Raw genomic sequence first — 14,108 nt, forward strand, 5'->3', positions numbered from 1 at the left:
GCAACTGTTTCCTAAGAAATATTCATGTACCTTACTGATCATGAAATTTAAGGTATACCACTGTTTAAAAAAGTGCAATGCTGGGATGTAAACCACTCGATGAAGAATTGTCACCACTGTCCCATATAGCAATACACTTACCTGGAGCTATAGATGGGCTGTTGGGAAGGGAACCATGGCTGCTGCTGATAGACGCTGCCCTGGAGAGTTTTCTGCATGCTAACACAAGGAGATCTTTACACTGTTTATGGCAATTCGCTCCACAGTCTGAAAAGAAATGCAGTCATATTTTAAGAATGTAACTAGTTATTAACTACAACTCTGTGTGTAATTGTAGACTAAGCATAAGTTCTCAAAATTAGTTTTTGGGGAGTTTTTGATGCTGCGTATTTTTGTTGCACAGAAGTCGCAGCGTCTTACAATTTCAGCAAAGTGGATGGGATTTATAGAAATCTCCTGCCTACTGTGCTTATGCAGGGTAAACTGACCCACGGTGCATGTTTCAAATCTGCAACATGGCAATTTCTCTTCCGGATACGCTAATTTTTATGTGCAGATTTTCTCCATAGAATTCAATTAAATTTGGAAAATCCTCAGGTTAAAAACGCATTTGCGCTGTGGAAACTCCCTAAAAGCATGTTATCCACTCAAAATCAGGTACAATTCTTGTCATTCATTTCTTTTGCAAGGCACAACATTTTCCTCACACAAATTCAATTCTTTTCTTTTGTCTTTTTCTCTCTCTCTACTGGTTCTCTGTCTTTACGTTTTCACTCTACTTCATGACAACCCAGCTCAACACTACAGCTCAGTTAGCAAGAGTCCTTTAATCAACCCGTGGGTTCGTGTCTTCTTTCCCCTCTAGAGGACTATGGTGCCAGTTTGGCCGGTACTTATCTTCACTGATTGTGAACTGGAATTTCGACCCGGGGCAATCTCATCATCTCGTGTACTCTATTCTGTCTAGGCCTGTTATCCTCATAAGTTATAAACTCTGGGCCATACAGCTAGGCGTCTTCTCCCAGGACCCGCCTGCAGTAAATCACTTTAATTCTTGGTCACTCTTCCTCGATTCCACTCCGGATCACGCTATCACTCCTTCAGTCTCCTCTCACAACTAGGGACACCCGCGAACTGTGGCACAGCTCAAACTGGACCTAAGGTCCTCTCACTACGCACTCCGGGCCTCCTCTGTCTTCTTGACAGGAAACTGTCTCCCTTCTGTCACTGTAGCCTCTCCCACTCTGGGCTAGCCCCTGCTATTAACTCTAACTGTACCTTCTGTCGAGCAACACACATCATTAACATTATTAACGCAGGTCACAGTTCACATTACAAAACACAACAAGATACTTATTCTTCAATAGGGAACATGGGCAATATGTCCAACTCCTTACAATGGCAGTTGCTACAGATACAATTCGGCAAGTCCCTCCTCCTCTTCCTTCTATCTAGATAGGATTGTATCCGTAGCCACTGCCATCTCCTATCTCAGTAATGGGAAAGTTTGTCTTCATTGAATACAGATTTTACCTCAGAATTGAGAATTTTGATAATGACTGATCATTTCTGGAGGAGAAAAAAGCAGATTTCTCTGATAAGATATATTACAAAGTTGCTTATTTTCATGGGTATTATTGATTTACTAAATAAAAATTAAAATGATGGGTATGCTCTTAGGATTAAAAAAAAACATTGATAAAATGGCAGAGACAAGGAGCAGTGGCTATCATGCTTACCACTTCAAAAAACAATTTTTTTGACTGCTTGAAAAAAAACTGTGTGAACATGCCTTTAGATTATTTTATAGGGCTCCAAGTTCCCTTTTATGCATTTTTTAATTGTTGTTCTTGTCGCAGTGCATTTCATGTAATTTGATAAATATGATATTGTTTTTCTACTTTGTGCTATATATGCAAACAGTGTAGACCTATGAAAGTTACCTTTGCACTTGTATCCTTGTTTGATGATACCCCATAGCTGAAATGGAAGATATAGCAGGTTAATGGAGACAGTAAGGAAAGCCGGGTCATGAAGAAGGAAATAGCAATTGCTACACTAAAAAAACAGGATAAACCAACACCCTTCCTGACATCAACAGCTCTGGAAGAGCTCTGCTGTGAATTCTTACTCAAGTCTTTCCAGATTTCTCACTAAGAAAGGCTTAATGCGAATACAGAAGAAATGTGTGCTTTTAAATCCCATGTGCAAGTGTTCAGTCTGACTGATGCGGTCATGATATTATAATTGTTCTGTGTAGCATAATATTTTTATTATCTATTATTTATCATAGTCAGATAATTGTTACAATATCATTGGTGGATCCCCAGTGATGGTCACAGTATTAAAATCAGCAGCATCAGTACCATAGGTAATCTGAGAGGGTATGGGCTCCGAAGAATGGGTAGGGTGGTTCACACTTGAAAAGAGGTAAAGGAAGTTCCTGGTTTGATAGAGAGCAGAGGCGTAGCTAGGGGTTCAGCTCCGGAGGGTGAAACATCTGAGAGGGCCAATAACCGTTAACCCTGATTACAACTATGGTGCCACACTGATATTACCGCCATATGGTGACATATAGTGGTAGATACCAGTCCTACAGAACATACAAGTGATTATAGCTATATATACAGTAGTGAGTTACAGATGACGTTTTTTCTGCTGGAGTCGTTCATATTTCACGTCTTTTCCATTTGGCCTAGACTGACATGGCAACTCCTTCTAGCCATGACTAGTCTGCAGTGATTACAACAAAGACTCATTTGACTTCTCACATTTCCACCACTGTCCCTATCTATTCAGAGACTGGGAGTTCTGTGGAAACTGTTTGGGTAAGAATACAAGGAGAGAACAACGGAAAGGACACCATTGTAGGCATTTACTACAACTCCTTCTAGCCATGACTAGTCTGCAGTGATTACAACAAAGACTCATTTGACTTCTCACATTTCCATCACTGTCCCTATCTGCTTCAGAGACTGGGAGTTCTGTGGAAACTGTTTGGGTAAGAATACAAGGAGAGAACAACGGAAAGGACACCATTGTAGGCATTTACTACAGGCCACCTGGGCAAGCTGAAGATATGGATGAACTCTTTATGTATCAAATGACCAAGTTCTCCAAAAAATATGACGTTGTGGTCATGGGAGATTTCAACTATCCAGACATTTGTTGGGAATCTCTCTCAAGTAAAACTAACAGATCAAGCAAATTCTTATCCTCTCTTGCTGACAACTTTATCTTCCAAAAGGTAGGGGAGAAAACAAGGGGATCTGCTACTTTGGATCTAATCCTTATAAACAGGGAGGAAATGGTTGAGGAGGTAAAGGTGGCTGGGACCCTAGGAGGCAGCGATCATGTTATTATAGAATTTTGGGTAACTAGAGGAGGAAGACATGTGAAGACTCAAACTTCAAGGTTAGATTTTAGAAAGGCAGATTTTAAGAGACTCAGAAAGAGAATAGGAGGGATCCAATGGCTGGATGTCCTTAAGGACAAAAATGTCCAGGAAGGATGGGAAATTTTTAAAAATGAGATTCTCAAAGCACAATCGTTAACAATCCCGAAAAGTAGGAAGAATGGGAAGTATTTAAGGAAACCAGGATGGATGAACACAGAACTTAAACACATGCTAAAAAGAAAGAAAGAAATGTTTATTAAATGGAAAGAGGGAGGCATATCTAAAGAAGATTATAATGCAGTCTGCAGATCCTGCAGGGCACGTATCAGGTTAGCTAAAGCTGACAATGAATTAAGGCTTGCAAGAGATGTCAAAAGCAATAAAAAAGGATTTTGGGGGTATGTCAAAAGTAAAAGAAAAGTCAAAGATGCTATAGGATTTTTACAGGATGAAAATGGAGAAATGGTAAGAGAGGATGTTGAGAAGGCCGAACTTTTTAATTCCTATTTTGCATCTGTTTTCTCTCAGAAAGAAAATGTAACATCAACTGATCTTCACTGTCCTTTTAAAAGAATAGAGGAATCCAAGTTATCTGTAAACAGAAAGATTGTGAGGGAATATTTAGCTAACATAAATGAGTTCAAGTCTCTAGGTCCAGATGAATTACACCCCAGAGTACTGAAGGAGATCGTAGAAGAAATTTTAGAACCACTCTCCATAATCTTTGAAAATTCTTGGAGAACAGGAGAAGTCCCAGAAGACTGGAGAAGAGCAAATGTTGTTCCTATCTTCAAAAAGGGGAAGAAGGTGGACCCAGGGAACTATAGGCCGGTGAGTCTGACTTCTATACCAGGAAAGATCTTTGAACAAATTATTAAACAACATGTATGTAAGTACATGGATAAGAATGAAGTGATTAACCAGAGTCAGCATGGGTTTGTAACTAACAAGTCATGTCAGACTAACTTAATTTCCTTCTATGACAGAATCACTGACTGGGTGGATCAGGGAAATGCTGTAGATATAGTATATCTTGACTTCAGCAAAGCATTTGACAAAGTATCTCACACCATCCTTATTGAAAAAATGACCAAGTATGCAATGGACCAGGCAACTGTTAGGTGGATTCATAACTGGCTTAGTGATCGGACTCAAAGGGTGGTTGTAAATGGCTTCACATCCAGCTGGATGAATGTCTCAAGTGGGGTACCACAGGGCTCCGTCCTGGGACCTGTATTGTTCAACATCTTTATCAATGATTTAGATGAAGGAATTGAGGGTAAACTGATTAAATTTGCTGATGACACAAAGCTAGGAGGGATAGCTAATACTAGAGAAGAGAGAGAGAGGATTCAAAAAGACCTAAATAAACTGGAGCAGTGGGCAGCAACCAACAGAATGGTTTTTAACAGGAAAAAATGCAAAGTACTACATCTGGGCAATAAAAATGAAAAAAGCATATACAGAATGGGAGGAATAGAGCTAAGCAACAGTACATGTGAAAAAGACTTAGGTATACTAATAGATCATAGACTTAACATGAGTCAACAGTGTGATGCAGCAGCAAAAAAGGCAAATACAATTCTGGGATGTATTAACAGAAGCATACAGTCTAGATCACGTGAAGTCATTATCGGTCTTTACTCCTCTTTGGTCAGACCTCATCTGGAATACTGTGTACAGTTTTGGGCACCACATTTTAAAAAAGACATAGACAAACTGGAGCAAGTTCAGAGAAGAGCGACCAGAATGGTGACTGGTGTGCAAACCATGTCCTATGAGGAACGGTTGCAGGATTTGGGAATGTTTAGCTTGCAAAAAAGAAGACTGAGAGGAGACTTAATAGCTGTCTACAAATATGTCAAGGGCTGTCACATTGTAGAAGGATCATCTTTATTCTCATTTGCACAAGGAAAGACTAGAAGCAATGGGATGAAACTAAATGGGAGGAGACACAGATTAGATATTAGAAAAAACTTTTTGACAGTTAGGGTGATTAATGAGTGGAACAGGCTGCCACGAGAGGTGGTGAGTTCCCCTTCAATGGACGTCTTCAAGCAGAGGCTGGACAGACATCTGTCTGAGATGATCTAGTGAATCCTGCTTTGAGCAGGGGGTTGGACCAGATGACCCAGGAGGTCCCTTCCAACTCTACCATTCTATGATTCTATGATTCTATGATTCTATTCCCAACCTGCACAAACTCCTCATCCTGCTGATACCCCTGCTGATCCGCTGCTGTCATATGTGTCCCTATTAATGCACCTGCTGTTTGGCACAATAACAGCGCTCCTCTGAGTGCCCCTCTCGTAGTAATGTCCACCACTGTGCCCTTTACATAGTAATAATGCATCCTTTGTGCCTTCTAGATGGTAAAATTACCCCCTAGAAAATATTAATGCCCAGGGTAAATGCCCTAGAAAACAGTGTACACATTTTTACACTTTGATGGCCACAGTACTCTGTATGCCCCTATAACAATAATGCTTCTATAGTGCCCACTTAACATTTCATAATGATGTCCACTGAATACCCCAATGTACCAATGTACATGATCTGATCATACCACAGCTCCTGGGCAGGGGTGGAAGCAAAAGTGTATGCAGACAGGACAGCAGGGGATTACAGCTGATTCTTTCTTTGAAGTAAAACATTGTTTAAAAACAGGCAGGGAAATGTTTTACCTCACAAAAAGAATCAGCTGTGATCCCTGGCTGTAATGCCTGTATATTCTTTTGCTTCCTCCCCTGCCCAGGAGCTGTGGTATGATCAGACCGTGTTCCGTACATGGTCAGACACAGTCATTACATTTATTTAAACACATCAAATTGTGGAATTTATTATTATTCCAAGATCTATTGATTAAAATCAACTTTTGCTTGTGGGAAAACCCCTTTAAGATACCAGTGGAGCTTAAGATTAAGTATGTGGGGGGAGATTTGGTGTGAGGATGGGGGTATTTAGTGTGGGAATGGAGGGCATTTAATGTGTTTCTGGAGATTTAGTGTGGTGATGGGGGTATTCAGTGTGGGGATGTGGTATCTAATGTGTGTGGGGATATTTAGTGTAGGGATGGGGGTATGTAGTGTGGTGGTAGGGGTGGGAGAGATTTAGTGTAACGGGGTGGGAAAGATTTGAGGACACAGTTTGGGGAGCAAGAAAGAGAGCTGGAGAAATTTGAAGACACAAAATAATAAGAGGGTAGATGGGGGCATATATAAGGAAACCGTATGAGGAGGGATGGTGCGGGCACGGTATGATGAGTGGGGGGGTGGGTGCGGACACAGTATGAGGAGCGAGGGGGGGATGGGTGCAGACACAGCATGGTAAGTGGGGGATGGGTGCAAATGCAGTATGGGGAGCATAGGGGGGAATGTATCGGGAGTGAGTGGGGGAATGGGTGCAGACACAGTATGAGTAGCAAGGGAAAAATGTATACGGACCTAGTATGAGGAACGAGGGTGATGGAATGTGTGCAGACATAGTATGGGGAGCGAGGGTGATAATGTGTGCAGACACAGTATGGGGAGTGAGTGTGATAGGATGTGTGCAGACACAGTATGGGGAGTTGGGGGGATGTGTGAACAGACAGTATGGAAATTGAGATGGTAAATATATGAGGAGACAGTATGGTTAACAGGGCAGATGTGAGAGGAAACAGTATGAGGAGGGAGGAGAAAATGTGTGAGGAGGCTATTGAGGGGAATAGTGTGAGGAGACAGTATGGGGGGGAGTGTGAGTGGGCACAGAATAGAGACTGAGTGGTGTGGAAGGGTAGCATGGGGGGCAGTGTAAAAGTACAGCCAGGTGGGGACAATATGTCAAGAAGGGGGATTGTAAAGAGGGGGAACAGTTTAGAGACTGGGCCTTATAGGGGGGACACAGTGTGAGAGGATAGTGTCAAGAGGGGGCCCAGTATGGAAAGTGGCAGTGTGAAGGGCATGTACCATAAGAGGGAGAGTTTGGGGTCATATTTTGTGCAGGGAATATAGTGAGGGCAATTATTTATTCAGGGTCTCAGCATTGGGGAGATATTTTTATTCTGGAGCATTATAATGACACTGCTAATTTTAAGGGTATCGTGTGGAGAGAAGCTGCAGAAGACCGGAGAAGAGGGAAGTCTGCAGAGACGAGGTGTGGATGAGAAAAGTCATCATGGAGCCTGGACAAGATGAAGAAAAGAAAGAGAACGACTCCAGAGACAACGTCATCTATGAGGTACATCCAATGTTTTTTGTGATGCTGACTAATTCTCATATTTTTATTTATTTTAGGAGCATTAAAGGAATTGTCCAAGTTTGTGATGAATCTGCAGTCATTCAATCTGACTGCAAACTTCTGAATTCTCACAGTACGCTCTGCACGCTGTCAGGATTCTCTGGTGTCGGCGATTTGCATACATGTGATCACATGCCGACTAGACATGCGTGGCCTCGCGCAATGAAAATTAACTCAGCCAGGCCAGACACATCTGGTCAGAATGTGGCCAGAAGTATACAAATCTCATACTTGTGCTGACATGACCATCCACTCTTGCCACCAAAAGTGTGCAGTGCATGCGCTGTGAGAATTCAGAAGCCTGCAGTCACATAGAGTGACTGCAGACTTTAATCTCAAACCTGGACAAGCCCTTTAATTATAAAATGAAGCACAAGGAGCTAGGGAATGAAAGAGGAGGGGGGAAAAATGTGTATAAAATATACCTTTTATTAAATTCTATATTAAAACCAAATAAATATTACATACATTCGAGTACGGATATATATTGGATCACAGGCGTATTTTCCAATTGTAGTGGCTGTGTTCCACTGATTCCCGATTAGGTAAGTAGCAAATACATACTGATTGATACTCTGACTATTGTCCCTTAATTATAAGTCAGGTTGAGTTCTCATATCATATGTGTGGGTATTAGATAATAGGGTCAAGCTGGAGACCATGTTATACTAGTCCCCAATTAATGGGTATTACATGCAAATTTCCATATGGTTATAATATTCAGCGGCATCTCTTGTGCAGCTCACACAGACAGCCAAGCGTTATATCAGCCACTGCAACCACCATATTGCATTGTGGCCAGATTTCAAGCCTGCCGCTCTCAGATGTCCTGTGAACCGTATTCAGAGCAAGTGTGACTCTCACCAGCGATCGTGTACCGATACGATCCCTACTGACAGCGCTGCTCAGGTTTTCAATCTGCAGTTGCCTACCCCGTCGAGCCAGCTGTGTTGGTGTATGCGCGGCTCTATTGTATTGCTAGGCGGTCACCGTTGCAGCTATCGGCACAATCAAATCAAGCCATCAACCACGTTGGCATAAATCTCAGCCAGCGTGGGTGTTGGGCTGTCAGCATGTCAGCATGTGGCTGCCAACACTATGGGCGCACATCTATCATGACCACTTCTAAACACTGGGTATTTTTATTTGCTAACATACACTAATGGGACATGTGTTCCTGACGCGGGTTTTTCCTTAGTACCGGCTTTTTCTAAGGGCCGGTACTTCGGTGAAACGTGCGTGCCGATAGCTGCAGCGGTGACTGCACTGCTATACTATAGAGCCGTGCATGACATCTGAGTGCAGTCCGATTTCCATGGACTGACAGAATGGAGAATATGGAGAAATGTTTTTCTCCATCTTCTCCTTATCTGAGAGAATCAGATCACACTATGATCACACTCTGAGAATGTGACCAGAGTGTGATTAGCATAATTGGCTCAATTCTCTCGGATGAGAGAAAATACTGTCATGTGACCATAGCCTATGAAATATACATTTCATCGTGATTCCATGGGTTATACGAAGAGTAAAGTATGAGTGATCAGAGCGTGATTTGCATAATCGACCCGATACTCTCAGATGAGAGATCACATGGTTCTCTGCACCTTACTATTAAAGCAGTGGCCAAATGTGATGTGAATGCAGTTTATCTATTGCTAAAGTAAGTATGTTTGTATCATTGCTGTTGCTTCTTCTTAGAATCTAACACAATGCGATGCCTGACATATTTACAGTACAAGAAAATGAACGTACAAATCCCGCACAGTGCTCGCAGAAGGTGGGCTTCAGGTAGTTCATCTCTTGGAAGTTGTGAATAAACCCTGGTCCCATTTTACAATGAAACTGAGATTTTGCCCTCAAAAAATAGGCCATCATTTCTTCTTTACTGATTAAACCATCTCTAAAGGAACAAAATAGAAAGATGAGAATAACAATAACTATATTAACAAACATCGACTTGTATGATATTTCCATAACATTCAGTGACTCATTAACATGTATGTGTTTTGAACATAAACATTTTTTTTTTACTTTTCTAAAATTTTAGGAAAAATATTTTTAGATAAATGAACAGATCCCCATTCTACATAGATTTCTCCCTTTATAATCCTTAATTTTTAACAATTAAAAGTGTGAAGATTGCAAGATCATTACAAATATCCCATCCAACTGCTGTGGGTTAAGCTGCAAATTAAAAAGAGATCTTGGGGATAATGATATAGTAATAGGATAGTTAAAACTACAAACTGCACCTTACAAAAATATTTTCTGTTGAGATCCAGCATATGAAAACTGTTTTTTTCAGACCCTTGCTACACGGAGACTTATTATGTTTACATGCACTTCGCTCAAGACATGTTAGACAGGCATTGTGTTTCCAGGAGTCATTTTCCCTAGAGGAATTACATTATTTGATTAGTTTTCAAATTAACATATTTAAGGGGGTATTCTCAAGTTATCCCTTGAGCAGCTAAGAGCTATGCAGTCTCCTTACTTCCTGATTTTTGGGAAATGCAGATTCTATTCCTTAAGTGACACTTCTGCTAGGCAGAGAGAACTGTAGTATTAGCAGAAATATAAAGCTCAGCACAAGTTCTGCTGTGACACATTCATCTATCAGCGGTTTGTTATGGAGTCTTCACTGTTATCAGTGAATAACATGTAAAGATAACAGTGCATTTTAACAAAGACATAGCTCAGGACAGTGAGAGCCAAGAGCTACGATTAGGAGAACTGCTGTAGAAGAAGCCAATTCTGCCAGCTGGTGATTTTGCAAGATTTATAACAGCAGCATGTCAGGAGCTGAGAGCGAAGTGGAGGCAGGTGAGCAGCTAACTTCTGTATCGAGATCAATGGGCTGGAGAGAGGTGGTTGGGATGTTAGGAGTTAACTTCTCTCCTGGAATGTCACTACTACATTTGGCAGGCTTTGGACAGGCACTAGTGGATAATCTCTTTGGAAACCAGCAGTACACTATGAAAGATAAAAGCTGTTACTGCAGGAGAATAACAGCAGATAGAAAAAGCAAATCAATTGCCAACTTGCTTATTTTGATGATGCCTAATTAATTGAATCAATTTAATAACATGACAATACCCCTTTAAGATTGTTTTTTTTGGGGGGGTCCAAAAATCTAATCTGACTATTATCTTAAGGTGCATTGAGATTGCACTATTATTGGAAATTAGTTTTCCTAGGGAATGCTGATTCCTGATAACTGTGCAGTCTAAACAAGCTGCCAATCAGTCGGACCCTATCAGTCGGACCCTCAGTGATCCACACCTACAAAATGATGTTCTACCTGGAAAATAAGCAGACATTTTCTAACTAATTAAATACAAACCATCTAAGCCTTTGGCTTATTGAAGAATTTTAGATTGAAAAATTGATTCGCAGTTTATTTGCTGTGCTATGTCCCATACAACACTATTGAGGTCCAGATGGTTCAATCAATGTGCAGAGATTCAACTAATATATATACAGTGCCTACAAGTAGTATTCAACCCCCTGCAGATTTAGCTGGTTTGATAAGATGCAAATAAGTTAGAGCCTTCAAACTGCAAACGAGAGTAGGTTTTATGAACAGAAGCATAAATCTTACAAACCAAAAAGTTATGTTGCTCAGTTGAATTTTATTAAATTTTAAACATAAAAGTGTGGGTCAATTATTATACAACCCCTATGTTTAATATTTTGTGGAATAACCCTTGTTTGCAATTACAGCTAATAATCGTCTTTTATAAGACCTGATCAGGCCGGCACAGGTCTGTGGAGTTATCTTGGCCCACTCCTCCATGCAGATCTTCTCCAAGTTATCTAGGTTCTTTGGGTGTCTCATGTGGACTTTATTCTTGAGCTCCTTCCACAAGTTTTCAATTGGGTTAAGGTCAGGAGACTGACTAGGCCACTCCAACACCTTGACTTTTTCCCTCTTGAACCAGGCCTTGGTTTTCTTGGCTGTGTGCTTTGGGTCGTTGTCTTGTTGGAAGATGAAATTACGACCCATCTTAAGATCCTTGATGGAGGAGCGGAGGCTCTTGGCCAAAATCTCCAGGTAGGCCGTGCTATCCATCTTCCCATGGATGCGGACCAGATGGCCAGGCCCCTTGGCAGAGAAACAGCCCCACAGCATGATGCTGCCACCACCATGCTTAACTGTAGGGATGGTTTTCTTGGGGTCGTATGCAGTGCCATCCAGTCTCCAAACGTCACGTGTGTGGTTGGCACCAAAGATCTCGATGTTGGTCTCATCAGACCATAGAACCTTGAACCAGTCTGTCTCAGAGTCCTCCAAGTGATCATGAGCAAACTGTAGACGAGCCTTGACATGACGCTTTGAAAGTAAAGGTACCTTACGGGCTCGTCTGGAACGGAGACCATTGCGGTGGAGTACGTTACTTATGGTATTGACTGAAACCAATGTCCCCACTGCCATGAGATCTTCCCGGAGCGCCTTCCTTGTTGTCCTTGGGTTAGTCTTGACTCTTCGGACAAGCCTGGCCTCGGCACGGGAGGACACTTTCAAAGGCTGTCCTGGCCGTGGAAGGCTAACAGTAGTTCCATAAGCCTTCCACTTATGGATGATGCTCCCAACAGTGGAGACAGGTAGGCCCAACTCCTTGGAAAGGGTTTTGTACCCCTTGCCAGCCTTGTGACCCTCCACGATCTTGTCTCTGATGGCCTTGGAATGCTCCTTTGTCTTTCCCATGTTGACCATGTCTGAGTGCTGTTCACAAGTTTGGGGAGGGTCTTAAATAGTCAGAAAAGGCTGGCAAAAGAGATCTTTAATCCACACATGTGAAGCTCATTATTCTTGGTGCCTGAACTACTTCTTAATACTTTTGGGGGACCAAACAGAATTCTTGTGGTTTGAGGGGTTGAATAATAAATGACACTGTGAATTAACTTTTAACGTTTTTAAAAAAAAAAAAAAAAAAATTTGCTGCAGTGCATTTCCCACTTCCAGGCTGATCTACAGTACAAATGTCACAATGCCAAGTTAATTCTGCATGTGTCAACCAGCTAAATCGCAGGGGGTTGAATACTACTTGTAGGCACTGTATTAGAAAATACAATTTATTAAATTATTGTGTATTTCAGTTACTTGATCTTTTTTTTTAAACAATCAATCCTGATAGATCTATCTAGACATGCACAAGATCGATTTTCCTGCAGATAGTTGATCCATCAAGTCACCATAGCTCGAAATCAAGCTGAAGTCCGTTAAAAAAAAAAAAAAAAAAACAATCAATAGAACCATTGCTTTGATCAATCTGCTACTATGCTATAAATAGTAATACTATAATAGTATTTCAATACTTTGGACTTAATTTTATTTGCACCATTATTCAAATTATTACAAATGATTTTAGTAAATTGGAATAAAGCTCATTCTATTGTTTTGCTACCTCTTGCCAAATACAATCATATAATGATCCTCTGCCAAAAATGACATCAGAACAGAATTAAACATAGCATGAGCCAACTTACTGATCTTTGTCTAAAACACAGAAGGAGTCCAGAAACGGGAAGTTAGCAGCGATGCTTTCAAAGTCTTCCTGAGAAATATAGCCATCATGATCATGGTCATAATTTCTAAAAACAGACTTTAAAGAAAACATAAATGACATTTTAAATGTATGTTTAACAACTCCACCTTAAAGGGAATCTGTCACCAGGTTTTGGCTACTCCACCTGAGAGCAGCATGATGTGGGAGCAGAGAATCTGATTCTAGCGATATATCACTTACTGGGCTGTTTAATTTATTTTTTGTAAAATCACTGTTTTATCTGCTGCAGATCTAGCAGTTCTGCTGAGCTCTGTATAACCCTGCCCACACCACTGATTGTGTTCACTGAACATGGGCAGAAAGCAGCCAATCAGTGTTGGGGGTGGGGTTATACAAAGCTCATAAATATATAGGACTACATGGCAGCAGGTTTACTAGTTCTCCAGTGATAATCTCCTGCAGATAAAACAGTGATTTTATCAAAACTGCAGCAAGTAGCCTAGTAAGTGATACGTTGCTGAAATCAGGGTCTCAGTCTCTACATTCTGCTTCTCTCAGATTAGGTGGCAAAACCTGGTGACAGATTCCCTTTAGCATATTCATCATGATCATGTATAGTATGTATGCAGCTCCAATGCAGACCTATGCATGCTCGGACTGGCCCATATGGGAACAGGGGAATCCCCCGGTGGGCCCCAGTGCAGACCACTGTATGGGCAGTACTTGGCATAATTCACTTGATTCACTCTGTACCGAAAAAAAGCAGCATATCATCATTCATTAACCAAACTACCCAGTTTATTATTATATTGAGATATAGGTACATTTGTGAACGAGGGTAGTATAATATTTGCATGCAGGTGAAAAGTGGGGCCCTCAAGGTCAATGTTACTAGTGGGCCTTTGCCAACCCAGTCCGAC

The 14,108-nt window shown here is 41.2% G+C and overlaps 1 protein-coding gene across 1 annotated transcript in view; it reads right to left on the reverse strand.

Moving 5' to 3' along the window:
* The window catches only part of RASGRP3 (RAS guanyl releasing protein 3), a 161,210-nt gene that overhangs the window by 24,852 nt on the left and 122,250 nt on the right, over positions 1 to 14,108 (reverse strand). Inside the window, exons 12-15 of the mRNA XM_073672631.1 lie at positions 13,169 to 13,284; positions 9,431 to 9,578; positions 1,944 to 1,980; positions 142 to 267 (exon numbers count right to left, since the gene is read on the reverse strand). Of these exons, the coding sequence (XP_073528732.1) occupies positions 142 to 267; positions 1,944 to 1,980; positions 9,431 to 9,578; positions 13,169 to 13,284 (427 nt within the window). The remainder of the gene's footprint in view (positions 1 to 141; positions 268 to 1,943; positions 1,981 to 9,430; positions 9,579 to 13,168; positions 13,285 to 14,108) is intronic.

The sequence above is a fragment of the Phyllobates terribilis genome, unplaced genomic scaffold (assembly GCF_046119375.1).
Source record: "Phyllobates terribilis strain yellow unplaced genomic scaffold, ASM4611937v1 Scaffold_3__8_contigs__length_932513732, whole genome shotgun sequence".
Lineage (NCBI taxonomy): Eukaryota > Metazoa > Chordata > Amphibia > Anura > Dendrobatidae > Phyllobates > Phyllobates terribilis.